This window comes from Microcebus murinus, chromosome 1, assembly GCF_040939455.1.
Source record: "Microcebus murinus isolate Inina chromosome 1, M.murinus_Inina_mat1.0, whole genome shotgun sequence".
NCBI lineage: Eukaryota > Metazoa > Chordata > Mammalia > Primates > Cheirogaleidae > Microcebus > Microcebus murinus.
Window position 1 is genome coordinate 160,580,496 of NC_134104.1, and position 26,180 is coordinate 160,606,675.

The following is a 26,180-nucleotide window of genomic DNA, read 5'->3' on the forward strand; positions in this document are numbered from 1 at the left end:
TTTAAAGAAAAAAAGACAAAAAGGAAGAAAAGGGAATAAGGGAGGAAAAGAAGAAGGGACAGAATGAAAGAGCCTAGGAAGAAAAGGAGGAAGGAAAACAGAAGAGAGGGAGGAGGGAAGGGTGGAAAGAGAGAGGAGAGAGAGAGAAGCAGAGGAGAGGAAAGAGAAGAGAGGAGAAGAAAGAAAGAATGGAAGGAGGAAAGAAAAGAGAATATTTGCAGATGACAGAATTCAGACTCTAAAAGTATACTGACAAAGCCAAGAACTTCATTCAATTCATAATTCAACAAATATTTATTATCATTGGTTTACGCAGACCTGGCATTACCAAATCAGCTCCCTAACGAACGAATGAGAAAAAAGCTTTAGCATCTGGCCCAACAGAATTGGCCGATAGACTGGAAACTGACAGTGTGAGTTACCATCCAGGAGCCGTGGGGTGAGTGACCCAGCAGCACCCTCAGGAAGAGACCGAGAGTCTCAGACAGCAAAGGCTATGACGAGAGGTGTCCACACCCCTGGGGGCAAGATAATTCACAGGAATTTTCGATAGTTATATGTTCACTTTAAAAGGTATGAGAATGAAGTCTTAGGACATGGAGAACATTATGAAGATGGTCTGAAGCTTGAGACACTGTCATCAGAAGGATGAGCAAAACAATGAAGAATGGATTGGGCTGCAGACAGTGGAGACCAGAAATTCAGAGCAGCGTCAAGAGGATGAACACACCCAAGAACCGTGGGAGGACAGAGGGTGTTCCCCGGCAGAGGCTGTGGGCTCCACACACAAGCGGCAGGGAACGCAGTCTGGGCCTGCCCCCCGTCCTGAAGCTGAGGGGAAGGGCACACACCTAAGACCACCCTTGCATCTCATCCCCTTCAAAACAAAACAAATGACACCAAAGGGGGAGAGGCGATGGTGTGAGCAAATCACGTGGTGGGCTGCCGGCCAGCGCTGCGCACAGCCCCAGCCCCAGGAGAGGGTGAGGGGACAGCCAGGAGAGTCGGGCAGTGGCAGGGAAGCAGGAGGAGCCAGGCAGAGACAGCCAGCGCCTCAGAGGAAGAACAACCCCTCCGGGGCTGCTCTCGCACTCGGGCAAGACAACTGGAGAAAATGCAAACATACTCATTAGTAGTTTTCCAATCAGTTGAAAAACAAATGGGAAGGGAGAAACGGCAGTGAGTGTCCCAAATACCGAATCTCTGGAACATTCCCTTGGGGTCTGTCTTCTCACCGGGCTGCCTGCGTGCTGTCCCCCGTCTGCTTGGACCTCAGTGTCCTCAAGAGCTTCACACGGACACTCCGCACGCACCCTGTGGAGGACTGCTTTAGCTCTGTGTGGAAGGAGGGTGTGAGTCTCAGATCTACTCGGGATAGAAGGTCCCCACGGCCCCGAGCTGCACACACAGGACAGGCACAGCATCCCCAGGTCTCCTCTCCTCCTCCGCAGGCTGTTATTCCCTCCACGCACAGAAACGAAAACTCACCTATCCTCCGCCTCTTCTGTGATAACTCACCTCCAAAGAAGAGGCAAAGTACAAGTTCTGGGTTTGTGAATCTGACAGAAATCTAATCTCCAGAAAGGATGAAATTACATTTAAATTTCATCTGTCTAGTTTGTTGAATCATGTTGGGAAATGTCTAGTTTGTTGAATCATGTTGGGTTTTTTCCCACTAACACATCAAATTAAATTTATCAAAATTCTGAAAAACAATTTTTCTTAATCACCCATTTAAGGTAGAATCCCAAACTCCTGTTTTTTTGTGACCTTGCAGTTGAAACAGCAAAAGTACAAACTGCCCAAATGTATTTAAACAAGAGTAAACACAAACCAGATATTAAAGTATATAACTGATATTTCTTAACAGAGCTAGGAAAAGGCGAGTCACTGGAAAGTTGGGGTGATCTTCTCATAGCCTCTAGAGAATTTTAGTAGCTGTCTCAAATCTCTTCCCTACAAATGAGGACTTGCCAGAATAATCAGATTCGTAAAATGTTAGTACTGAGCCACACCTTAAGTTTGTGATTCCAAGCTCATTATTTTATAGAGGGGAAACCGAGGCTCCAAGAGGGTGAAGGTGAGCCACCCACAGACCCAAGAGAAGGCCCCAGAAGACTTGACTGCTATCCCAGGGCCCTGCCCCTGTTGCTGGCCGCCTGCCCATTCGATCTGCAAGTGTGGACGAGTCCCCATGCCCGTGACCTGTAGCACCGCAGGCCCGCTCATGCCACTGCTTTTACATTCCAGAGCACTATGGGATTAATTTCCATCCTTGCAGTCTGAACAGCATCAAACACCTAATCATGTTGGTCTCAATGGCTACAGATAGGGTAAGGAATTTTCCATTTTCTTTGAGATATGAGCCTTAGTTTTCTAGCAGACCTACTGATTTAGCTTCGTAATTTTCTTTTTTTTAATAACATCTATAAGGTTTTTATTACATAAGTCATACATGTGAGTCATGAAAAATTAAGTAGAACAAAAGAGTTTATAAAAAGAAAAGTAATATTCCCTTTCCCTCTACCCCAAGATCTATCCCTGCTGTTAAGGTTTTTCTACCAATCTTTCTTAAATATTTTTATGCTTAATGCAAGCACAGACACAGACACACACCCTTTCAGAATAAAATGTCCAATATGTCCTGGCCATTCTTCCATGTCAAGAACATGCAGACCTACCTCATTTTTAATGGTTACACATTATTCTTCTCTATGGGTATACTTTTATTTACCAGTCCTTTATTGATGTGTTAGAATAGAGGCCCCCGAGGAAAGGGATCTTTGTTTTGTTCAGAGATGTATCTCAAGTGCCTACATTTCCTGGCACATAGTGGACACACAAGAAATGTATTTTTTGAATGAACGAATGAATGATGGGCATTTGGGCCATTTCCAGTTTTTCATTTCTCCAACAATACTTCAAAGAATATTTTTGCAAAGGAATAGTTTTTCCTGTCCTCATGTGTTTGTTCTCAACAAGGATAGATGCTTAAACATAGAATAGCTGTTTCTATAATGTGCTGGGGAAAAGAGAGATCCCTAGAATAGAATACAAACATTTTAAACTTTGAAAGATATCACCAAACTCCCTTTAAAACTGTTGGTCAATATCCAGCCTGCAACTCTTTCCCTGCACTGTGCGAACAAGAAGTTTTTTCAAACCCTTTAATCTTTAAAAATCTGATAGGTGAAAAATTGTATCCCATGCATATTTCCATAATTATAATTTGAAATTGAACATCATTTCATTCATTTATTGATATGCTCACTTGAGCAGAAAAGTGGGGAGGGAGGAGGGGCTAGCTAGTTAATGTGCTGCGCTGCAAACAGAGTTGGCCCCTTCCTTTTGCACCCCAGCCCGACCAGGCGATGGCTATCGGCGGACCATTCGCAGGAGTCGGAGTGTTAGCAGGTAGTATGGTGCTTTACTTCTCTGCAAAAGACTTTGGAGTTTTGTCAAAGTCTGGGCCATCCATGGGAGAGTGTTTGGCATGTAAGTGCCACTCACCATTCATGTATTGGTAGAAATAATCTAATACAATCTTCTTCCCCAAACAGGAATTCTGTTTGTAAGTAGTCCTGATGATCCAGTCCTCATCATGTTAACACTAGAGATGGAGACTCAGTAGCTATGAGACTACATGTTAAATAGCTTAAATGGGATGCTTCCTGCCCATTCCCCACTCACATTTTGAGCTTCGTAGCTGCAACTTCAGTCACATGTCCTAATTCTGCCTCTTTTGAGGAGGTGCAGGGGGCTCAGGTCTTCAAATATCTGAATACAGTTATGCTCATTTTCTCTAGCTTCTAGCCTCATCATTCCCACTTCTCCTAGCTCCTACTCTGCACCCCACCACACTCGGGTCACTACAGTGTGTTAGGGCTCCTCCTAGAGAACAATTCCTCTAACAGAGTGTGACTCTAAGCCTGCACGTATGTCCTTACATGTGCTAAACACTATTTTAAAATAATTAATATATTCTTAGGTTCCATTGACTTTTTGGCATCTGCTGTGCAAAGCTAATGCTCTAATTTGCAATTGATTAAACTCATATCCTGGCTGCCAGTTTCTCCACCGTTCATTCACACACTCACACACATAGGCACACATATCATAATTTTAATGCTAAGTACAAACTTCATACTTTTCCTTATTGAATATTTTCTTTAAACTTAACCTGACCAAATTTGGGTCTACAGTTCCATCCTGCATAGATTTTTCTCAATTCTGATTATGTCTGTCATTGTTTCCGCTAACCTCCCAGCTTTGATGCATCCCACTTTCAAAAAGTGTATTCCCCAAGGCAATTAGTTCCGTGTACCTGCTGGGAGGTCAGACAGAGCCCAGGCCTCCTGATAACCTCCCTATAGAGGTAATTAACAAACCTGCCTAGGGTGCAGCTGTCCAATCAACTACAAATCCACCCATTCAGTCCTTACTTCTCTATTTAGAGAGGAAAAAAAGATATATGTATGCGCGTGTGTGTGTATGAATTTGTCATCTCAGATACTCGGTTGAAATCTTGGTACCCTGTGACTATGCCATTCCCTTGATTTTCCTTTCTAATAACCTTATCAAAAAAAAAAAAGTGACTTTAGCATTGCTTAATCTTAGGGAACAAATGCATCTTAGTGATTGCTGATTTATGCCAATTTCATAAACCATTGATTTAATAACTTGTTTTGGAATCTGGGTAAGGATCAACAGAACTTACAGTACTTCATAAACACAACATTTGCCTTTTAGGCATTTAGAGGTAAAGTTCTGAAGGCAGGCAGAATTCAAAAAAGCCTAAGAAAATGGAAAGTTAATTTCTTTCTTCTTTGGGTACCTTCATTCACTGTTGGCAGGATTGTAAGTTGGTATAAACTTTCTCAAGGGCATTTGGTACCATGCATCAAAATTCAAAATATGCATGCCCTCGGGTCCAACAGTCTTTTCTTGAAAAGAAAGTTAAAGAGGTACAAAGGGATGGATGTGGAAGGATATCAGTGGGACACTAATCATAGTAGCAATTAATGAGAAGAAGTTCATTATTCCTGTAATGGAATACTCAGAAGCCATTCAAAAGAGTGATGTATATTTATATTCATCAGAAGGAACACGCATCACGATATATAGTAGAAAGAAAAGCAGACTGTAAAATAACACATTCATATAATAACAAATGTCAACATACAAACATATTTGTGGGTTTCTGTCTGCCTGCCTGTATGGATACATATACATGCATATATGAGAAAGGTCAAGAAAGATGAGCAGTAAATGTTGATAATTATTGCTGGGTGCTTGGATTTTAGGGAGTTTACTTTCTCTTTTATTCCTTTCTATATTATTTGAATAGTCAATCAGTAATAGGAAATAAATGAAATAATAAAAAAATTTATCTGCTTCATATACAAAAATGCTGAAATATAAATAAACTGCTTCCCAGATTAGGGGCAAAGCCGTTGGGATCATTTTAGTTCTGGGAAAGAGACTCCTGAGACTGGGAACTTAGACTCTGGGGGACTTAGACTCCTGCTATCCTCTGTGTCAGTGAACTACAATAGTCCATGATTAAGTGGAGTGCCCTGACTTCCTGGCCATAGCTTTTTTCTTTTTAGCCTGATTGTTAAAATTCTGATAACTTTTAACAACCAGCATCACCAATCTCCCTCTAGTTTAGCAAACTGCCATGAGAGGCATGGCAGGATAGTAAATGAAAAGTTCTCAAGACCCTTTCAGGCTCTGAACCAAGGCACTAGTACCAAATTCAAATCCTCCCCCAGGAACCCAGGGGACCTCAGGTGGATCAAGTCACTGCCATCTGAATTTTGCATCATGGACCAAGAACTGGGAGTATCTTTTTGCTGGGTCTTTTCAAGTTGAGAGAGTTAATAGTATAGCTCCAAGGTCAGGAAATATCTTGTAATAATACAGCAATGTGTAATGTATAGGCTAAAGTCATACAAAAAATATTTGCCTCATTCCCACACACTGAACTTGGTAATTATATAGGAGCTTGGGCATTAAGGACCCAGACATAAAGGCGTGGGCTAAAAAGCATAATCACGGATCAGAACAGCATGTGCCTGGGGACATCGCTGGCCAGGTCCTATCCCACAAAACAAAAAAGGAGCATCCAAAATCAAATAGTACACTGTGTTTTTTCCCTCCTTGCCACTTTGGGAAATAACCCATTAAAAGAATAATGCACAATAATGATTATTTAGGAACAGACATGAGTTGGACACTGGTAGCAAAATAGGTCTTTAGTTCTGGGATTTTAAAGTTAATGGCCCAAAGATCTCTTAGATTCTGAAGCTTTATAGGACATTTCATTTGAAATTTGTGCTACAGAGAAAATACTTCAAATTTCCACATCTCATAAGCTGTACAATTGAAGGAAGCTGTTATTTTATTCTTGGAGTGGTGGTGGAGGGATGCAGTTATGAAAGACCTAGATGATAATCAACTAACTACTGTTAAATATGCACAAGAACGTGCTCTAGAGGTGCCCAGCCTTCCTGAAACAGAGGGCAAGCTCTGAGGAGCAGAGTGACCCAGCAATCTAATCTCAGGAGCCACTTTATCATTAATTGAAAATGTTGGTTCCAAGCTTGCTTCGTGTTGACAGTTTTCATATCACACTCTTGCTTAAGAATACATAGTGGCTCCCTATTTTCTTGTGCATCAGATAGAAACAGTGCAGACACCAGGCAAGACCAACCTCTCCCTCTCCTCATGAATAATCCACCTCCTCCCAGCTTCCAAAACAGAAACTCTTCCAAAGATTGTCTGTCTCTAGTTCCAAGCACACACAGATTCATCTCTACTCTGGTGCTTTCCTGGCCTGGAATGACTCCTCCCTACAAAACCAGGTCCTTCATCCTCCATTACAGCTGGGCTCAAAACTTACCCCATTAAGAAAATTTCCATAACTGGAAGTGTCCTGCAGAGTAAAGAAAACTAGAAGTGGGGTCAGAAGGCATGAGCCAAATGGCCAAAGTTAAGCCACTTAACAGCTATGTAACTACCAGCAGGTTATTCAACTTCTCTGATCCTATACAAAAGGCATCAGCAGGTTGCCAGATATCAGGAGAGGTGCTCTAGGTGCTTGAGCTTAGTCTGTGGCTTCTGATCCCTTTTTATAGCCTTGGAACGAATGTCTGGAACCTGGAACCTCTCTGTGCTCAATACTCTGGGCCAGCTGTCTCTCTTACCCAGGTCATTGTGTGTCCTGAGTTGCCAGTCTCCATCCCCACCCTCACTCCTATGACACAGTCCCACACCAGTCCCCAGTTACACCTTTTCTGGTGACAACTGCAGCCAAAAACCATCCCAAATTTTGCCATTTATTTTACATTACAGTACCTGAATTTGCAAGGCTATCTATGCATTCGGACCAAGTGTTTGGGGGCCCAGGGATTCCCACCTTTGGGGGCTGCTGACCCATTTCATTACAGCAATCCCAAATGCTGATATGTCAACCAGACCTTTCAGCTTACTGGTGTCTCTCCCCTGAGATCCTGAATGTGAAGGACTGAAGGCTGGTCCTGGAGTTGGTATCCAGCACAGGAGGGGAACAAGCTTAGGAACTGCTGCTGCGGGGAATCTAACTATTTTAAATATGGAGATACATGTACATTGTTTTGAGGGATTTCCCTAGAGATAGATAGCCAGACATACTCCAGACAACTGGAAAGTAAAATAATCACCTGCATAATTTTTATGATTCTTTCCTTTCATTGTCATGTCTACTCTGTGCCTGTCCTTCTCTGTTGATCAGTCTATGGGGCACAGCATTAAGCCTTTGGGAAGTTCCCAGCTGAGACTGCGGTATGCCTAGCACGCCCCATGTTTCTCACTGCCTCTTCTTGCGTACCTCTGTGGCGCAACAACCAGAAAGCAACTCCTGCTTCTTCCCGTTAGGTCTCCTCGTCTCTTCCTCAGGGCACCGCGCTGAGGTCTGGGGAAGCGTTCATGCCCAGAACGACGCAGATGTTCTTGGATATGAAGACCAACATGAGCATACACCAGCTTTGTCCCTGAATAAGTCTGTGGTTTCTTCTTGGTGTTTTCTAGAAGTTATTTTTTCTTATTTGCATTTCAACAGTGTAAAAGATCTGAGAAACATCCTAAAGTCCTGGCAAACTGTCAGGAGAATATTGTGTCTGGCTAGAGAGTGAGGCTTCTACTTTCCCAGAGCTTTCCCTTGCGTTCTCTGAGTTTGAGAATAAAATATAATAGCTAATAAACAAATCAACAGAATTAGACCCAAGACTTGACTTTAGCTGGTTTGAGGTAAAGAAAATAATCTACAAATCAATCAGCAGATTGTGCCAAGAGGGGGAAAGATGTGCTGTTGCCTTGATCGCTACCTGGATTCTCAAGAGTTCTATGGAATATTCCAAAAGTAATTTGGCTTTGTGCATGGTGCACAGGGACTAACGTTTTTCAACAGAATTTCATAAGGAGATGTGGGGATGATTTGGGGCCCTGCTCTCGGCAGAAGGTGAAAATTAGGTGTGGCTAAGAGGACAGAATCAGGGTTTTATGGGACCATTCTCATGACAAAGCACCTAAGGAATGAAAAATCGCCTGCTCTATCCTCACGGGGAATTTATGATGGATTTGCCAAAGAGGGTTCTTGCTCATAAAAGTGTACAAAACAGAACTGTTAAAACAAACCTGTAATTATGAACAGAACAAGAATCCCATTTAAATAATTTTGCAGCTATAACAAATACCAACTGATTCGATAACCCCCAAAGCCAGTCAGAATCATCAAAGTTGACAGGATTCGAGTCTGCTAAGGGTGATTACTGGGCATACATGACTGACCACCCAACTATGTGAGGCGCTGATAACAGAAAAAAGAACAGGACAATAGCTTTCAACTCAAGCAATTTAAAATACTCAATAATGGTTTTCAACATGAAACTGTTTGGCAGCTCAAAGGAAGAACCTATTGTCAAGTATGTTTTCTGGACCAAAGATCAGAAATGGAAGTGAGATGACAGGATGTGCCCGAGGTCACGTAAGTGTGGGTGACCTGGTAAAGGAATGTGAAATGCCTGACTTCCAGCCAAAACCTAGTCCTTCTACCTCGGAGGGAGCAAGGACCAAGGTCAGAGGCTACATTTCCTAGACTCTCTCCATGCTCAGTGGGATTATGATTAAACTAAAGCATCACACATCACTCTAAACTTTTCCTGAGAGAACAATCTTAGCTTTCTACTTCCTCAATTCTCTTGGTCTTGGTCAGAACATTAATATTTGTTGAACAGCATGTTTTGTAAGTGAAAAAATATTTCAAAAATCAAATATTCTGGTTTGTTTCAAAAGACTTGTTCTCAGCTACAGCCTGATACTTTCTTCCTGTGGGGGTGAGCCACAGTTGGCCATGATTCACAGAAGTTTCCACTGGCTAACAATAAAAAATTATGTCCCATTCTAAAGAAACAAACAAAAAGAAGTAGTAAAGTTGTACATTTCCTTTCCAGTCCCCAAAGACAATCTGAAGAACTGATTCAACATGCCAAATTAAGCCATGAGAATTTATCCATATCTAATAAGGATTAGAAAATGTTACGACACTGAATATGGCCTTGACATAGTTTATATTCCGTCTTCTCAGGCATGGGGTGTGGTGTGGTCTCATTCCAGCCCTGACATAGAAGGATATGCAGAACGGTCATGCTGTGTCCTTTGAGAATCCTTATCATGTGTACAACAGGCAAGAGGGCTTTTCATGTGACAAAATATTTCTTTATGCAGGAACAGGACCCACAGAACTAGAACGTGGTGACTGCGTTTAAATAACTAACTACTGAGGGGAAATGCAGGGCTCCCCTTAAGCCCAAGAAAATTGTTCTGGAAGCAGAAGAAAACTTAGTGATGGAAGCCACTTCACCTCTAGCCAAAGCTGAATATCCACCTGCAACTTGGAAAACTTTGGAAACAATTCTAAGTTACACATTTGGAGTGAGGAAGATTAAGACTCCTAAACTTTGGGCTAGCCAGCTCTGGTTGGGTCTGCTCCATTCCATTTCTCATCCATACTTGCCAAAAGCACAAAGAGGCAACTGGGACATTTGCTCATAGTATGTGCTATTAAGATAAATCAGCAACACTTAAGTGTCTTTGGTTCATAAAAAATAAATCCCTGGAGATGGCTCCTCCCTCTCTAATATATCAACTTTTTGTTTCCCTGCCTCAACCAGGATTGCATCAGTAGAAAACTCAGGAACACACAGGCTCTTCCTGGAAGCCAAATCACATCTCTAGAAGCCTCAGAAGACCCTGGCCCCAGCAGAACCCTAGGAGCCTGGACATGCAAGATCAGGGCTGGGAGGTATTTATAGCCCTTTCTCGGAAGGAAAATGTCTGAACCTATAAGGAACTGGGTTCTTTCAAGTCAATGTTTGCTCATTCTACACTATTTATTTTTCTTCCAGAATAAATGGGTCTGGCTTCCAGGAAAACAGAAGAGGAGGAGCCTTTCTATGAACACTGTTACTCCAGTTCTTTCTTCCTTGGTCAGGGAACAAGTCACGTGGACCAGGGTTTATGTTGAGGTAGCAGAGACAGTAAGGGGCCATCATTCCTCAAAGCACAGTGCTACTCTCTGGAAGAATAAGATAGTCCCAACTTTGCATCTCAGAACTGAGACTAACAGCTTGTCTATTTGTTTAGTCCTCTGGGATTTTAAAGAACTTTTCCCAGAGAAGATGCTTCATGATAATGCTTCTCTGTGAGTTAGATAGGAAACAAGGTACCAATTTTACAGGAAGGTAAGTTGACCTTACATCATTACACCTAGTAAGTGGAGATGAGTCAGGATTACACCTGTCAAATAAGCAAACTTTGGAGCCTTCCTTTGTCCCTGTTTCTTTGAAATCTAGAATCCCCAAACAGTCCCTGGTGGGAAAATGGCAATTTCGTCATGGTGGGGAAGCAAAGTGGCTACAAGTGCTGCCTTTCCACGCGGATCAGCCGGGTGTGCCTCCAGCTCAACCACTCACCAGCTCTTGGTTCCCCCATCTGCAACGTGAGGATAATGATGGTACCTCTCTCTTTGAGTTTTTGTGAGGACTATAAAAAAACAACAACAAAAGTATACAACTCTGTGTCCAGCATATCATTTCTTCAACCAATGTTAACTGTGTTATTCAACTACAGGCTCCGTGAAAGCCAACAGTGCCATTTGCCTGTACATCCTCAAAGCCCTTGTCGTAGATTGAATACTCAGTGTACTGCATGTGTGAATGTGCTGGGACGCGCTCAGACTGTCAAAACTACAAGGTGCTATGAGGTGTGCTAGTTCGTCCCCTTCACTTTACAGATGGGGAAACCGAGCCTGTGAGAGAGAAGCAAAATGAGCTGTCCAAGGTTTCCCAGTGCATTGGGTCCAGAACTGGGCTAGAACTCTGATTCCCAGGCCCCATCTCAGATCCAGAACCTTCTACTGTCTGCCAGGGCTTCCCTGGTGTGGTAGGCTGCCTTGTTTTGCTTAAACATCTAACATCACACTTTTAAGATGGGTGCTGCATCAGACATCTCAGAGAACACTGAGCCCCAAATCCAAAGAAGACTGTCAACGGAAACTCTGCCTGGCTCTGGGCCCCCACACTTCCCTCCTGCCCCGACCCCCCCCAGTGGCTTTGGCACACCCAACGTAGCCCAAAGCAGCAGGGTTTCTGGTTGGCTTCTGAGCTGCTTGTGATTCTAGGTGTGCTGAGCCCTGGGGAAGAGGAAACAAGCCAGCTGCAGGTGATCTGTTAATTGGAGGTTTCTGGGGCATAAGAACAGCCCTGGATTTAGACCTTCTGAGTTGCCATTATTGTGAATTTTCACTATTTTCTGGGATGACCACCTCTCTGTCAGATTTAAACTTGAACCTTTTTTGCACAATTCCATCCCCAGACTGTATCAAAGAAAGTTTGAGTAAAGATTTGTTGGCTGCGCCCAAAGGGCCATAACCAGGCAAAGATAAGAAAGTAGGGTTTTGGGTTGTTGTGCCGCACAGTTTAAAAAAATGCTCGCTTCTAAACATGGGTGGTATGGGGTTCTGGCTCCCCCACCTTGTCGACTCAGCAACTGCACTTGGGGAGCCAACCTGGGAAAAACAGACTGGGCCCTTGGCTGCAGTCTGTCCCCACTGAGGAACCCCCTCTCTGCCCAGCGCTTCCACACAGCTCGCCCCTACCTCCTCGAAGACTTTGCTCTGATTCTTTCTCAGGGGGTATCCAAGGGCCACCCTATTCAAAAGCACCCCCAAATCTCTCGTAGAACAGCACCTTTATTTTTTCCCATAGCATTTATTGTCATATAACATGGCACATATTTGATGTCTTTATCTTGTTTCTTGTTTGTTTCTCCACTGGAATGTAAGCTCCTTTGGGGCAGGAATTTCTGTCTGCTGTGTTTGCTGCAGTCTCCCCAGTATCCAAACAGCATCTCAAACATAGTATATGCTCAATAAATATTTTCTGAATAAACTGCCACTTCTTCCCACGCCTCCTGTTCTAAGTTCTAAAATCTCCTTCTGCCTCTTGCTCTCTCCATTTGCTGATCACTTGCACTACCTATAGTAGTATTCTGCCCCAAATCTATAGCAGTGTTCTGCCCCAAACGGTTGTTGTAAAGACTAAATGAGATGGTTTTCAGCCTGACACACTTAACACAGCAGTTGACATTTATTTAGAAGTTTACAAATGTCAAGTAGATTGTAGGAGAGAGATACTTCTTAATTCCCTAAAATCCTTGAAAACACCCATAACTCCAATAATTCAACTTTTGGGAATTAATCCTAAGGAAAATAGAAGAAAAAAATAAGACTTATGTACTAAGATTTTCACCACTGGGCAATTTTTATAGAAGTGAAAAAAACCTAGAAACAAATTGAAATCCCAACAATAAGAGAATGAGAAAATTAATTATTTCAATGATGGAAATCATAAGGAAATGTTTTTAAGAACATGGGAAAATGCACACTATATTAAATGTTTAAAAGGCTGAAAAAACTTTATTATGTAGTATGTCATGTCTTTCTTCAAATATGTATGTAGACAAAGGAATGTAGGAAACTATAAATCTTAATGACAGCTATTTCTGAGAGGTGGGATTATGGGTGATTTTTAGTTTTTTATTTACATTTTTCTAAGTTTCTATAATAAGCATATATTATTTTATGATAAAAGGTTTATATGTTTTAAACTATTGAAAAGTATATTTACATAATAAGGATGTTACGAAATTAAATACTTATTACTTTTTAATATAGTGAATTATTATGGAACAAAATTGAAAAAATAAGAAGAAACATGGGAGATTCTGGAACTTTAGTGTGCTATAGAAAATGAAAAAAAGAAAGTGGCATCTTCCCATGAAGAATATGAGTAAAGACAAACTACTAGAAATTTCAAATTCTGCGGTTGATAGTTGTCTTTCTATAATTATGAGAGAGGTGGGTGAAGAATCCTTTTCCTGTGAAATTATTATTTGAAAAAACTGAAAAAGAAGAAATTCTGAAGCCAGGAAGGGACAAACCTGGTTTGCACGACAATGCTGATCAATGACAAAATCAGTACCATTTAACTCAATCACTCAAAGGGCAGTATGAAGGAAAAAAGGAGTGAAAAGGGGCTTTTCTTTCATTTTGAAATTCAGCATTGGGAGGACACAAGGGCAGGAAGTCAGATCTTTTTTCAGTTCATTTGAAATGATAAGGTGAAGACAGCCTGAAAGGACTTTTAATTATATGATGAGAGGAAGGAAGGGAGGGAGAGAGAGAAAGGGACCAGAAGAAACCTGTTTTTATATGTTAAACAATGAAAAAGAAAATGGAAAACCAAAGGGGAAAGGGCTTTCAAGCAGATACCTCCAGAATGGAACACGAAGGCTACAGGAGGCAAATGCCAACGCTCCTCACAGGAAACATGGCAATGCAGCACCCGCTGTGCCTGTGCAAGGCTGCAGCCCCTCTCCCCCAGTGGCGGGGAGATGGGGCAGATAAGCGTCCTTCCTGCCTGCACGCAGTGGCCTCAGCCGGGCGGGAGGGGGAGGGCCGCGAGGGGCTGGGACTGGGTGCTCAGGGTCACAGAATAAAGCCTTCTTTTTATGCTCTTTTCAGCCCCAGTTTATAGGGGCACCACCTCAGGGCAGCTCCTGGGAAGAGCATGGAAGGAGCTTCCATGTGAGACGCACATGGGCTCTGGTCCCAGCTCTCACCAGCTGTTCCGGGCTCTTTGTTTCCGCATCTCTCAAACAGGATTGTTAACACCTGGTTCTCAGGGTTGTTGTGAGGATTAAGTGAGATGATATATTTAAAATGCCTAGCCCAGCACCAGGTACACAATAAGAGTTCAAAAACTGTTAGTTCCTCCCACTCTACAATATGAATAGGAAAACTATTATGCAGAGCAAGAACTTACACACATTATGCCCACACTTAAGTCTCCTTGAAGCAGTGTCAGCCTGAGATTCCCCCAAATCCAGGCAGGTTGTAACAGCTAGATTCCCTCCCCAAAGCACAGCGCTCCCTGGTGGCTAGCATCTCGATAACTTCCCCATACACTCTTCTCTGGTGGTGGGTCCAAATGTTCTTGGAGGCGGTACTGAACAGGTTAAAGTTGAAGGGATTTCAAACATGTCTAATCCAATAAGAGGCTTGGTAAAACATGCGTTATCACTTAAAGAATAAATGTTTAAAAATAGAGCACAGATGTGAAATTTGAATAAAAAAAGTGGGACACAGCACAGTGAGAGATCTTCTTGGCATTTGCATGCTATTCTCTGTTTTGGTCACCTTCAGCTAAGCCTGTTATTCTGATATGCTCTGCCAACTGCTCAGTGCTGTGGGGGTGCTTCAAATTACTGAAGCAAAGTTGGCAAATCACTCTGAAACTTAAAAGTCAGACCCATCTCCCCCTTTATGCATTTTTAAAAGCCAGAGAACACAATGGTAAAGTTTGTCTTTTCAAGTTTTTCTACATAAAAAATAATATTTAAAAAGCAAACAGTAGTTTGCTTAGTTTTTCTAAAACTAGTAATACTTATACTATTAATAGGATCCTTGAAAACTTAAGAGAATGCATAATGGTTGGATAGACATTTGTCACAAAAGATAGTCTATCGTTTGCCAGTCACAGAATTCATAGGGATTTCTCCTGCAGGAAGCATTCCTTGAGTACTCTGGGTAGCCAAGATTTTTGAACTTCAATAACACCTCTGCACCAAAAAATAGCAATTTGTCTTGTTATCTCTCTCATGAGCTATGAATAATATCTATCTTATTGGTGGCAGAGATGATAAAACCCCAAGGGTCAAGGACAGGTCAACATCTCCTATAGCCAAAGAGTGCCTAACACACTCCCATCAAAGGTGCTCCATGCATATTACGGAAGGCAACTAAAGTGGTGTTTTAAACATGGCTTCCACCAAAGCAGACATTCAAATGAAAGATTCAGAAAGTTGGTCTATTAGGCTCAGCTTGATGCTCTGAGAAGATGCCCCTCCAATATGGATTTGAGAAACACATGAAATCATAGAGAAAATATTTTGCCTCTGCAATCTTTGAGTGTTACTTTGCATAGCAATTGGTGAACAGAATGGATTCTCTGAGTATTGGGGTTGAGGCACTAGCCACCTATAGTGTAAGGAACATTTCTAGGCAAAGAGAGCACACTAGTATCCTACCCAATTACTTGGAGAGTAAGAGGAAACCATTTACAGTAACACTGAGCAGTTCAGGTTTTACCTTCATGAGAAAAGCCTGCCAGATATGAGTATTTCTTCCTTAAAAAGGGGCCTCTAGAACTTACTGCAAAGAACTTTTGCATTGAAGCTAAAGATAGAGATGTGGCTAGATTCTACAGTGGGACATGAACAGCTTAACCCAAAGTGAGCCTGCTGCAAAAACCAATGTATTTACATTTCAGCAATTTGATCTGGAGCAAGTCTGTGATGCATTACAATGCTGGGATCAAATCAAGCTTCTCTGGAACTCACCCAAACACAACAGGAGGCTATAGGAACCCTACTGTATGGAGTTCCTCTACTGCTGTTTAACTGTACTCACCTCCTGAACCATAAAGTGCAATTAAAAGTCATCTGCATATAATGCAACAGAAGTATAATGGGAAGCACAACCATATCTTCAAGTAGAGAGGGAAAGAAATGTTGACTGACCACCCCCACTCAGGTGCTTCTTGCTTTCCCCCACAGAGACAGGATGGTTCTACCTCCGCTGAGATCCAATTTTGACTAGGATCCCACCCTCACGTGTGGCTCTCCTGAACACGTTCCAGGGCAGCCTCTGTCTTCTCTCATTCGTGGACACATCTGTTGACTAATCCTTGAAGACAGTCCTATGGCTCTTGGACGACACATGGCAGGGAGGTTCTACCCAAAGAGATTACACTGTGTGCAACCCGGTACAGCCTCCAGAATGTTTACCTAAACATGATTTTTCGTTTTTGCAAATTCTGCGGGAAACTACAGAGAACTGGTGGATTAGTCTCCCGGTCTGGACCCCTCCCTGCTCCTGACTGGCCTGCGTGTTTCCTGGTAGCCAAAAGCAATGCCCAGAACTATTAGGAAAGGGAAAAGAAAACCAAGTACAATTCTCAAAAGTATTCTAACTGGTTCTGAGAAATAAGCTGCTTCCAATTTTAACTAAACAATAGTGTCTGGCCCTCATTTTAAAGAGGCATTTTCATCAAGGATGTGCATATCGCTACTTCAGCAAACGGGGGCATTCAGGAATATGGTTTAGAGGGTAAGATTTAGTTTTAAGCTTTCTTCAAAAACCCTTTATACGCGGGCAAATCCAATGATTTCAGAATTAATTATTTTGATGTCTGTCCTTTCTTCAAGAGTAGAAGAAAAGAGTTGGGGGAATTGGCTCCAAGACACCAAAGAAAGATGGTAATTTTTAATAATATTTTTTAGAATTGGTCTTCTTAGAGAAAGAACAAAATCAAAGTTTAACTGATTCCCAGTTGAGACCCTCTCCCCAAATTGCACAAATCTGGAAGCCATATTTTTTTAAGAGGTTAAAGCAAAAGTATCAGAGGTATGTGTTTGGGAAGAAACAGAAATGGGAAGAATATAAAAGTTGCATAGTCTTAGATATCTACTCTACCAAACTATTATTAATCCCTTATTTTTTTTAATATAGCAAATAACAGAAATTTATTTGTTAATTATAATAACAGTTATATAGTTATATATTTATAATAATTTTATAAATATATGTTATATTTATAATTTATAATATAAATGTATAATATAATTTATAATATAAATAATATAATATATAAATTACATTTATAAATTTATAAATTATAGTTATAATAATTATAATAACAGTTAATTCGTACTGCTCTTTTACTTTTATACAGTGTTCAGCCTAGAACCAACCCAAATGTGAACACCTGATGAGCATCATAAAGAGGCTTTCATTGTTAAGCATAGTTAGAATTTCTGACTCATTTCATATCACCTCTAGCTTTCTTGACAGATATTTAAAAGGAATCAATGTATTTCCAGGCAAATTGATTTATGAGATTCTTAGGAGCATTCAAGGATAGAAGGAATGGAGGTGCTCCCTTCATAACAAGAAATCTGTCACCTCTGGGAACTCAGGGACACTTTAGTCAAGAAGAGCCCAAGACAACGGAGGGGATTCGAATGGCAATAAGGCCAAGAGATTTGGAGGAAAGGTGCCAAGTATCCAGCATCTTGAATAGCTCAACCGCGGGGAAAGGCACTTCTGCAAAGTCCCTTGCAATGTGGCCAGAAAGGGCACAGCATCGCTTGTGGTCATCAATTTTCAAACAGACCTCATCTCTTCTATCAAGTCCTGCAGACCACTGGGGTGAGAATTATGGGGCTAAGTCTTGTCTAAAGGGAACAAGGATCACAATTGATTAATGATGTCTTTTTTCTTAGGAAGCCGCCTGGTGATTCACTTGTCCATTCATACATTCAACAAATACTGAATGCCTACTATGTGTTAGTAATTATGTTAAGCCTGGAGATAAATGGAGAGCAAAAAAAGGCATAAGGCCATATTCTCAGTCCTTATGGAGCTCACAAACTAGCAGGGCAGATAGTTATTATTCAAATCATTACAAAAACCAATACAAAATTGTCTCTGTTACAAGTGCTATAAAATAGATAATACATGTGCTACACAGAGCCAAATTGGAGGCATTTAATTTAACTGAGGAAGTCCCAGAAGGCTTTCCTGAAGTGATGTTGAACTGAGATTGAATAGATGAGTAGGTATTAACTATTAATAGGTTAAAAAAAGAGGGAAGTGTTCTAGGTAGAGGGAATGGCATATGCAAAGCAGAGAGCACGTTTGTTTGAGTTTGCCTTTATCCTCACACCTAGGGGCACCTGGGAAGGGTTTTCAGTAGTAAGGGCTAGAGGGAGATAAGTGTAATATGAGATTTATCTTTAGAAAAGATAATGTTTTTGCCCACTCGAGTTTGAGAATGGCTGGCCTAGCCTGGAGGCCAGATGCACTTCTCGTTGGCACAGGCAACACCCTGTGCAGGCCGACAGCACAGTAGTGGCCACTCTTGTCTGCCTGCATGCTCCCTGACAGCAAGCAGGGTGTGGAATTTGGACTCTTATGATATGAGGTTGAGGCTGCCAAAAACTCAGGGAGGGTATTTTGTCAAAATGCCCTGCTCCCAACTACTTAAAATTTCATCAGGTATGACAGGTGTATTCTGGCCTGAGATCTCTCCAGTGGAAGTGGCGATGCTTCTTATAAGTGCAAGCCAAGTGCTTGGGACTCCTTGGAGGCTGGAGCTAGGGGATGCAGAGAATGGGCTCACAAGGGCAGCCATAACCAGGGCAGTCCAGAGGGTGCCAGGGGGAGCCCTCCCGGTTCTGAGACGCACAGCTAGTGAATTCTGCTTCCTAACTGCAGAGAATTTCTGACTCAGAACATACTACCCTTAGCAGATCCCTCATAAGAATTCTACACTGTCTCCTCCACTGCACTCTGACTCTGGCAGCTCACCTCCTCACCTGGTTCACTCCACGCAGCCATACTGGCCTCCCTGCTCTTCCCAAATGCGGCAGCACACACCTGACCTAGGGCACTGGCTGTTCCCTCTGCTGGAACGTTCTTCCCTCAGACATCACTCCCTTACCGCCTTCAAGTCTTTGCTTAAATGACTCCTTGTCAATGAGGCCTATTCCGTCTACCCTGTTTTACCTTTCCAATGAGGCCTATTCCGTCTACCCTATTTTACCTTTCCAATGAGGCCTATTCCGTCGTCTACCCTATTTTAAATCGTCACTAGCCCCTCAATCCTACCCTAGCACTCCTGTACTCTAAACTAGTCTTTTCCTTTTCTACCATAAAATGTACTTATTTATTATGGCCATTGTTTATCTCCTCTCTCCCTCCAGCCCCATTAAAAAGTAAGCTCCATGAAGAAGGGGTCTTTATCTATTTTGGTCACTAGTGTATTACAAAAATGCCTAGCACTGTAACACAGAGCAGGCACTTAGTAAACACTTTCTGAACTGAATTCCAGCATGGCACTTGGTCTCAGCAAGTTACCGCCCCCTTCTCCCCCGTTCCCCTGGGCAGGCTGAGACACTGTGGCTGGGTATCTCTGTGAGGTGTGGGGCTGACCACGGCACACAGTGCTGCTTCGGAGGCAGGTGCTCGGCTCAGCTAGGAACAGAGTCTGCACTCCTACAGACCTGGGCCCAACTCTGTGTTGCCAGGTATGAGTGCTCTGATTGTGGTTAGGTCACATGGTCGCTTGGAGATTTGCTGTGATCAATAAAAAAATGAAGATGATGCTTTCTCACTGGGACAGGTAAACTACCTGCTGTGGATGAATCCTCAGCAGCTGGTAGAGAGCCTGGCACATAGTAGGCCTGCAATAAGTTCGCTGGTTGATTTGGGGAATAAGAGAGATAATGTTTGCAAACTTATGTATAGATAAAGCACTTGGCAATCACACATTCATTCACACAACAAATATTGAGTGTCTACTATGTGCCTGGCAAATATAATAACTGTGGGGGATGTTGAATGAGCTCCTCATGTCCAGTCAGCGAGGGTGGCATGGGCAGTGGAGGCACTTTCTGTATAAGGTGAGCTCAAAAGGCAGCCTGAAGAGGGTGGCATCCCAGTCTGTCCCACCACCTGCACAGAAAACTGAGCAGGCCAGACCTGGGACCTTCCTCTCCCATTGGCCTGGCCCCTGAAAGCCCTCTGTTCTTCCAAGTAGCCATGCAGGCTAAGAAGATTGAGGTCTAGGATTCACACTCCCGGGGGTGGGCTGCACACACAAACCAAGCAAATTTAATAAAGGCTATGGGACTCTTGGGTGCAGGCTGGGAGCTGGAGTCCAGGGTTCCTGACATGTTTGCTCACTGCTCCCCAAGTGCTTGGGCTTCGGGGGAGGAGAATCAGGTAAGCTTAAGTAAAAACCTGTCTGCTCTTTCTGCCACAGACCAATGGCATGTTCTTAATGAGCTATGAGTCCCACCTGTGTGCAAAACAGCAACAATGAAGAATTAAACAACTTCCGAGGGTTGGCAGAAATAATATCAATTATTATTAGTAGTAATGGTCGTAGTGACAGCAGCTTACACATATATAGCACCTATTATGTACCAAGCATGCGCAAAGCACTTTGCACACATTATACCTCACAATGTCTTTGAATTAGACTGTTGGTCCAATTTATAGATGAAGAAACAGGTCCAGCGAGGTTTAGTATCTTTCCTGTGATCACCCAGCTAACAAATAAGTGCTAGAAACAAGATTGAACCTAAGCAGTTCAACCTTGGGTGCTGTCTTTAAAATCCATTTCTGACTGCTTGGCAAAGGGTCTCCTGGAGCATCACGGTGTGTCCCACGTCGGGCCTGAGCAAGGCGCCCAGCCTCTCTGGACTGCTTGCGCCTTCTCTGTAAGAGCATTGCACTGTCAGTCTTGTACGGAGGTGATGAGTTAAAGTCCCTAAAGCTCTTAGACCCATGCCTAGCACATGGCGAGAGCTCAAAAGTATTAGTAATTGTTGTTTACGTGATCAGATAGCCTAAGCCTAAGAACTGCAGGCAGAAACCACTCTTTGTGAATGGCTGGAGAACATTCTTAAATGGTTTTTTGGCACCTGCTTCAGGTTTGTGAAGATGAGGGGTCCTCACAACTCCTGGGAATGCCCTTCTGCTTGTCACTCTGCACCCCTGTCTGAACGGAGTCAGCCAGACTATCTAAAGCCTGAGCCCTGTCACTCAAAAGCTGTGTCTTTGGGCTGGTTACCTGCACTCTGAGCCTCAGTTATACTCCCCAGAAAAGGGAGGTAATTCTGCACCCACTCCCAGGGCTGCTGCGAGGACTGTGGGACGTGGCTCCTGAGGAATGCGGGCTACGCAACCCAGCACATTCGATAAAGGGGGTTACTTTTACAAGCAAATGAACCATTATTTTTAGAATCATTATTATTTGCAATAAGAATACTTAAGTTCATGTGATTTTTCTTGCTCTTTAGTGGGCAGGGTGTAAGGAAGGATTTCAGACCTAAATCACCAAGGAGCTCACCCTCCTCCCTCGTTGCCTCTTCCTCCACAACAGCCCTTCGGATCCTGCCTTTGCCCAGGCTGGCCCTAACTCTGCATGGCTGGGGTTTCCCAAATGTGCCTCAGGATGCCCAAACCAAGCCTTTTGCAAAGAATGAAAGCTTTGTACAGTTTCCCAGGAGCAAATTGAAGGGCTACACTCAATCCTTACTGGAATCTAGGAGGGTATTTTCATGATGCTGAGAAACAAAACAAGCAGTCTTAAAACATTTCTTACTGGGAAAAGTAGAGCGAGATGGGCAGCAATATATCTAAGAGACAGAAAGGAAAAATAATGCACTGTGCCTGGTAGGAAGGCCTCTGGCAGTCTTGGCTCTGTAGCTCCACCAGGCCATCTCAGAAGAGCCGACTCTGTAAGGTGGCCACCAAGTCTGGAACCACTGGCAAATCTGTAATAAATGAAGTTATATTGCTAGATGATATAATGCTATCATCTATGGTCTCAGACTTTATGACCCCAGAGTACTGGAAATCATCAAAAGAGGTGAAGGTCAAGAGAGGATGTGGTGCTTATGTACCCCCACCAACCATGGTGTGGGGGTGTCTCCTTAGCAGCTGACTGACCTGAGACCTTCGGATCATGTATGCGTCCTAGCTGGACCCGTGGTACGCAGCCGTAATATCTGGGCTGTAGCCAGCATCACAAGTGCATAGTATGTTTGAGCTCAGGGGCTGTTTCCTAGGTCTATAAACCTGTGGGAGAAAGCTACAATGGTTAGATGCAGGAGGGGAGGGCACAGGGAAAGAATGGGAAAAAGCAAAGAAGGAAGCTCTTCTTGACTCTCTATGGCCGAGTAGGTGGAAACAAAGTGCAGAAGATGCATAGCCCCAGACAAAGAGGTCAGACGTGCGTGGTCCCAGGCTCTGTGGAGTGACCCCAATGTTTGGCAGTGACTGAGATCCCCCTTCTGCAGGGAGAGGGTGCCCAGGTGTGGTGGTGGTCTCTCTATCTCTGAGCAGGGCGGCCCCATGAGACATGGACTCTGGTTCAGGGCCAAAGAATGCCTTTTCCTCTGGAGGAGGAAAATGGTTGGCCCAACAGTAAGGGGAGGACAGTATTACTTCAACTTCCTTCCACTCGCCCTGCACACTCTGCTTAGCACAGAGCACCCCTGGGAGGCAGAGAGCCAGTCCCAGGGGCTGAATCAATGTGGACAGACTCTACATGGTAACCATGTGGCAGTTAGAGAGCTTCAGAACCCCATCTGCCCCTAGCTAAGATGTGGCTGCCACCTCGGGAGGCCACAGACGTGTGAGCTGAATGGGTTTCCAATGACTTAGAACTCAGTGAACATCTTTGACCATTGTTTACAGAAGTCCCCAAGTTATATACAGGGAGAAATAACATCAGAAGATTTCATCCAATATGCTTCAGGTGCAACTGTTTCCATTTAAGCCACTTCCAGAAAACCCTCCAGAAAGCAAAGAACTTTCTGCACAAGTTAGAACTATGCCCCTCCTTTCATTTTCCTTAGAAGAATGCAGTGGCCCTAGAGAGAAGGAAACACAGGATAATGGGGCAAATAGGTGACAAAAAAAATTAGACTGAATAATGGCTGGGAGGTCTCCAAGCATAGCCTGGCAGAGCGAAGGCCTGAGCGATATTCCTTGCCTGAAAGCTCCTGGAGGAAATAGTTGAAGAACAAAGTTGGAAGTATACAGAGAAAGAAAGAAACCTAAATAACTGGACGGGGAAGTGATTTACAGGGGCCAGAAAGTGAGTAAGATAAAAGGTAACAGGTCCAACAGAAAAGAAGGTGCCCAGAATTTAATTAGGAGTTTCCAGAATTTAATCAGAAGTCAAACAAAGTCCACTGAAATTGAGAGAGCTGAGAGCTATTTCTGGGGAGATGACACTAATACAAAAGAAAGGAAAACATTGCTGGTTGCAAACCACACAAGCCCAGCCACATGCACATTAGCACAGAAAAGCAGCAAAATGCCGTTCCAACAACTCCTCACACCATTTTATTCCTACCTGGTTTCAGCTGCTTGAGCCTTCAGGATGGATATGGGAAAATGAAGACTGGCTAAACCCAGAGAGAACCCTCAAGGCCCCAAACCCAGCAAAACACACCTTTCTTGCAGAAGGCCCACCTGCTGCTTTAACTGATGCACTAGTCGGTCTTTTTCCCGCTTGAGGGCCATAACTTCTTCCTGTGTCTTTTTCTTTTTGGAGGCAGACAATTCCAGCAAGGCAATGTTTGCATCTTTTTCACTGATGGCCGCAAGTAGTGCTTCCTGTCTGATAAAATAAAGATTATTGTGATCATTTTTATAAAATGAAAAAAAAAACCCAATTGGCATTTATTGTTGAAATGAACCATAGAATATTGTTTCAATGGGAAGGAATCATGGAAAATGATTAAGACAAACTACCTCGTTGGCTCTCAGAATGGACAAAGTAGTTTGGGTCAGAATCCCTGAGACCAGCATGCTATGCGTGTTCTCTGAGAGAAGCATTTTCAAGGGCTTCACAGATACAGTTGCATATTAGAAATTGGAGGGAATCAATCTGAGTATTCATTGCTAAGACACCTTCATCCATTCATTTTCCAAGTGTCTTAGTCTGTTTTCTGTTGTTATAACAAAATACCTGAGCCTGAGTAATTTATAAGGAAAAGTAGTTTACTTGGCTTGCAGTTCTGGAGACTGGGAAGCCCAAGGACATGGTGGCAACTTCTGGTGAGGACTTTGTATTCAGTCTTAACATTGTGAAAAGTGGAAAGGCAAGAGAATGAGTACGAAGGAGATGGCAAGAGTGAGAAAATCTTGCTTTTATAACAATCTGCTTTCTCAAGAACTAACCCACTTCTGAAAAGAAGGCATTAATCCATCTATAGGGGCTCCACTCTCATGACCCAATAACCCCTTAAAGTCCTCACCTTTTAATACTGTTACACTGGCAATTAAGTTTCCAACACATGAGTTTTGGGGGGACACATTCAAACCATAGCATCAAGTAAGGTTCTAGGTACTTCAAGACAACTTAACCAAACTGGGTAGCAACTTCAATATCAAGTATTACTTTTTTCATGCAAGCTTTTCTTTTCAAGGCAAACAGACATATTTACTTTTCCATGTTCATTTCATTTAAAGATGCTCCCTTGCCATTCCACCAAAAACCATTCCTTCCTCAGCCTTCCTTATATCAGTAATTATAGCACCTCCACTAAGTAGCCCAGACCTCAAACCTAGAAGTCAATCTTAGGTCCTGTCCTTCCTTCTCCACCCAGAGCCAAGCCATTGACAATCTCAGTAGGTTTTCCTGGAAAGTACACCCTTATCTAAACTCATGCTATCACAACTTCTCTCAACTATCTGCATCACCCATGGAGATCACTGCAAAAGCTTACTCATTGATTTCCCTGGTAAAAAGAGCAACGTCATCTTTTAAAACCTTATAAACCCAGATTCCACCATTTTGCTGTGTGAAAAATCCATAACCATTGCATCATCCATCAGACTTGAAATCTACCTTTATTGGTAAAACCCTTTATTGGTGCCGGTGACATATTACACCAACTGGCCCTGACCACCTGTCTGTAGTTGTCCCTTCCCCTTCTCCTTCCTCAATCATTAGGCTCTAGCATGTCTTGTTCCAGGGTCTCTTTTCTAGTCCTTGAAAATATTACCACGTTCTCACCTCACAGGCTTTGCCTTCCCATTCCTTTGCCTCACGCAGCCCCTTGTCCTCCATGTCTCAGCGCAAAGGCACCCTCTGCAGAGAGGGCCCCTCCAGCTGCTCCTTCTGGCAGTGCCGCTCTGCCTCCCGCCTGTGTGCACGGCAGTGGTCCGTCACATTACACGGTTTCACGTGGCTCACAGCCCTTTTCACCATTGGAAACAATCTTAGATATTTATTGTTTTTTAGGCTTGATGCTTCATGAAATTGGGACTTCATCTATCCTGTGCACCACCGATTTTCAAGCTTCTAGAAAATCTGAGCCTATAGTGGGTGCTCAAAATTGTTTAGTTCAAGGAATAGATAGGTTTACTTTACACCAGCTTTTGAAACCTTCCATTCATTTCTTAAAAAATCAGAATGCTTTGCTCCTGCTTAATCTATGAGATTGCTTACTCAGAAAAGTTTTAAAGTTGCCTCCTCCTACCTTTGCAGTCTAAAGTTGTGGCCACCTATGTCACAAATTTTAACCTGGAATTTTCTGGGATGATTCTTGACTAGGAAATGGCTCTTCCAAGTGTGTTTCATTAGTCCTCCTTTTCATGGAGAAAGTCTTGTCCTCACCATTTGAGTCACTTCTGAAGCATTCTATGCAACAGATACTTTGGAAGACTCCACAGCCCCAGAGAAGCCTCCACATTGGGTACTTTCCTTACATACAAGTCCCAGGACTAAAGCTGAGTCTTGATCATGGTTTGCCTTTAATTCCCAGACCTCCTTGAGATATTTGGACAAGGTGCCATTATTTGGATCTCAGATTATTCCCCTCTTCACTGCAGGGATTTATATGGGCCCCCCAATGTCAGGCAGTAGGAGCTTCTGTCTCAGGCTCACACAGATGTGTGTGCTGCCGAACATGTCAGGAAATATCTCCACTTT

General features: G+C 43.0%; 1 protein-coding gene across 9 annotated transcripts in view; it reads right to left on the bottom strand.

Annotated features, from left to right (window-relative positions):
* The window catches only part of ERC2 (ELKS/RAB6-interacting/CAST family member 2), a 982,890-nt gene that overhangs the window by 192,133 nt on the left and 764,577 nt on the right, over nt 1–26,180 (bottom strand). For all 9 annotated transcript variants that reach the window (XR_012922097.1, XR_012922096.1, XM_076008685.1 and 6 more), the window contains one exon: nt 23,714–23,861. Coding sequence is in view for 7 of the 9 variants with exons in the window: in XM_076008685.1 (XP_075864800.1) it covers nt 23,714–23,861 (148 nt within the window). In the remaining 2 variants the exon portion in view is untranslated. The remainder of the gene's footprint in view (nt 1–23,713; nt 23,862–26,180) is intronic.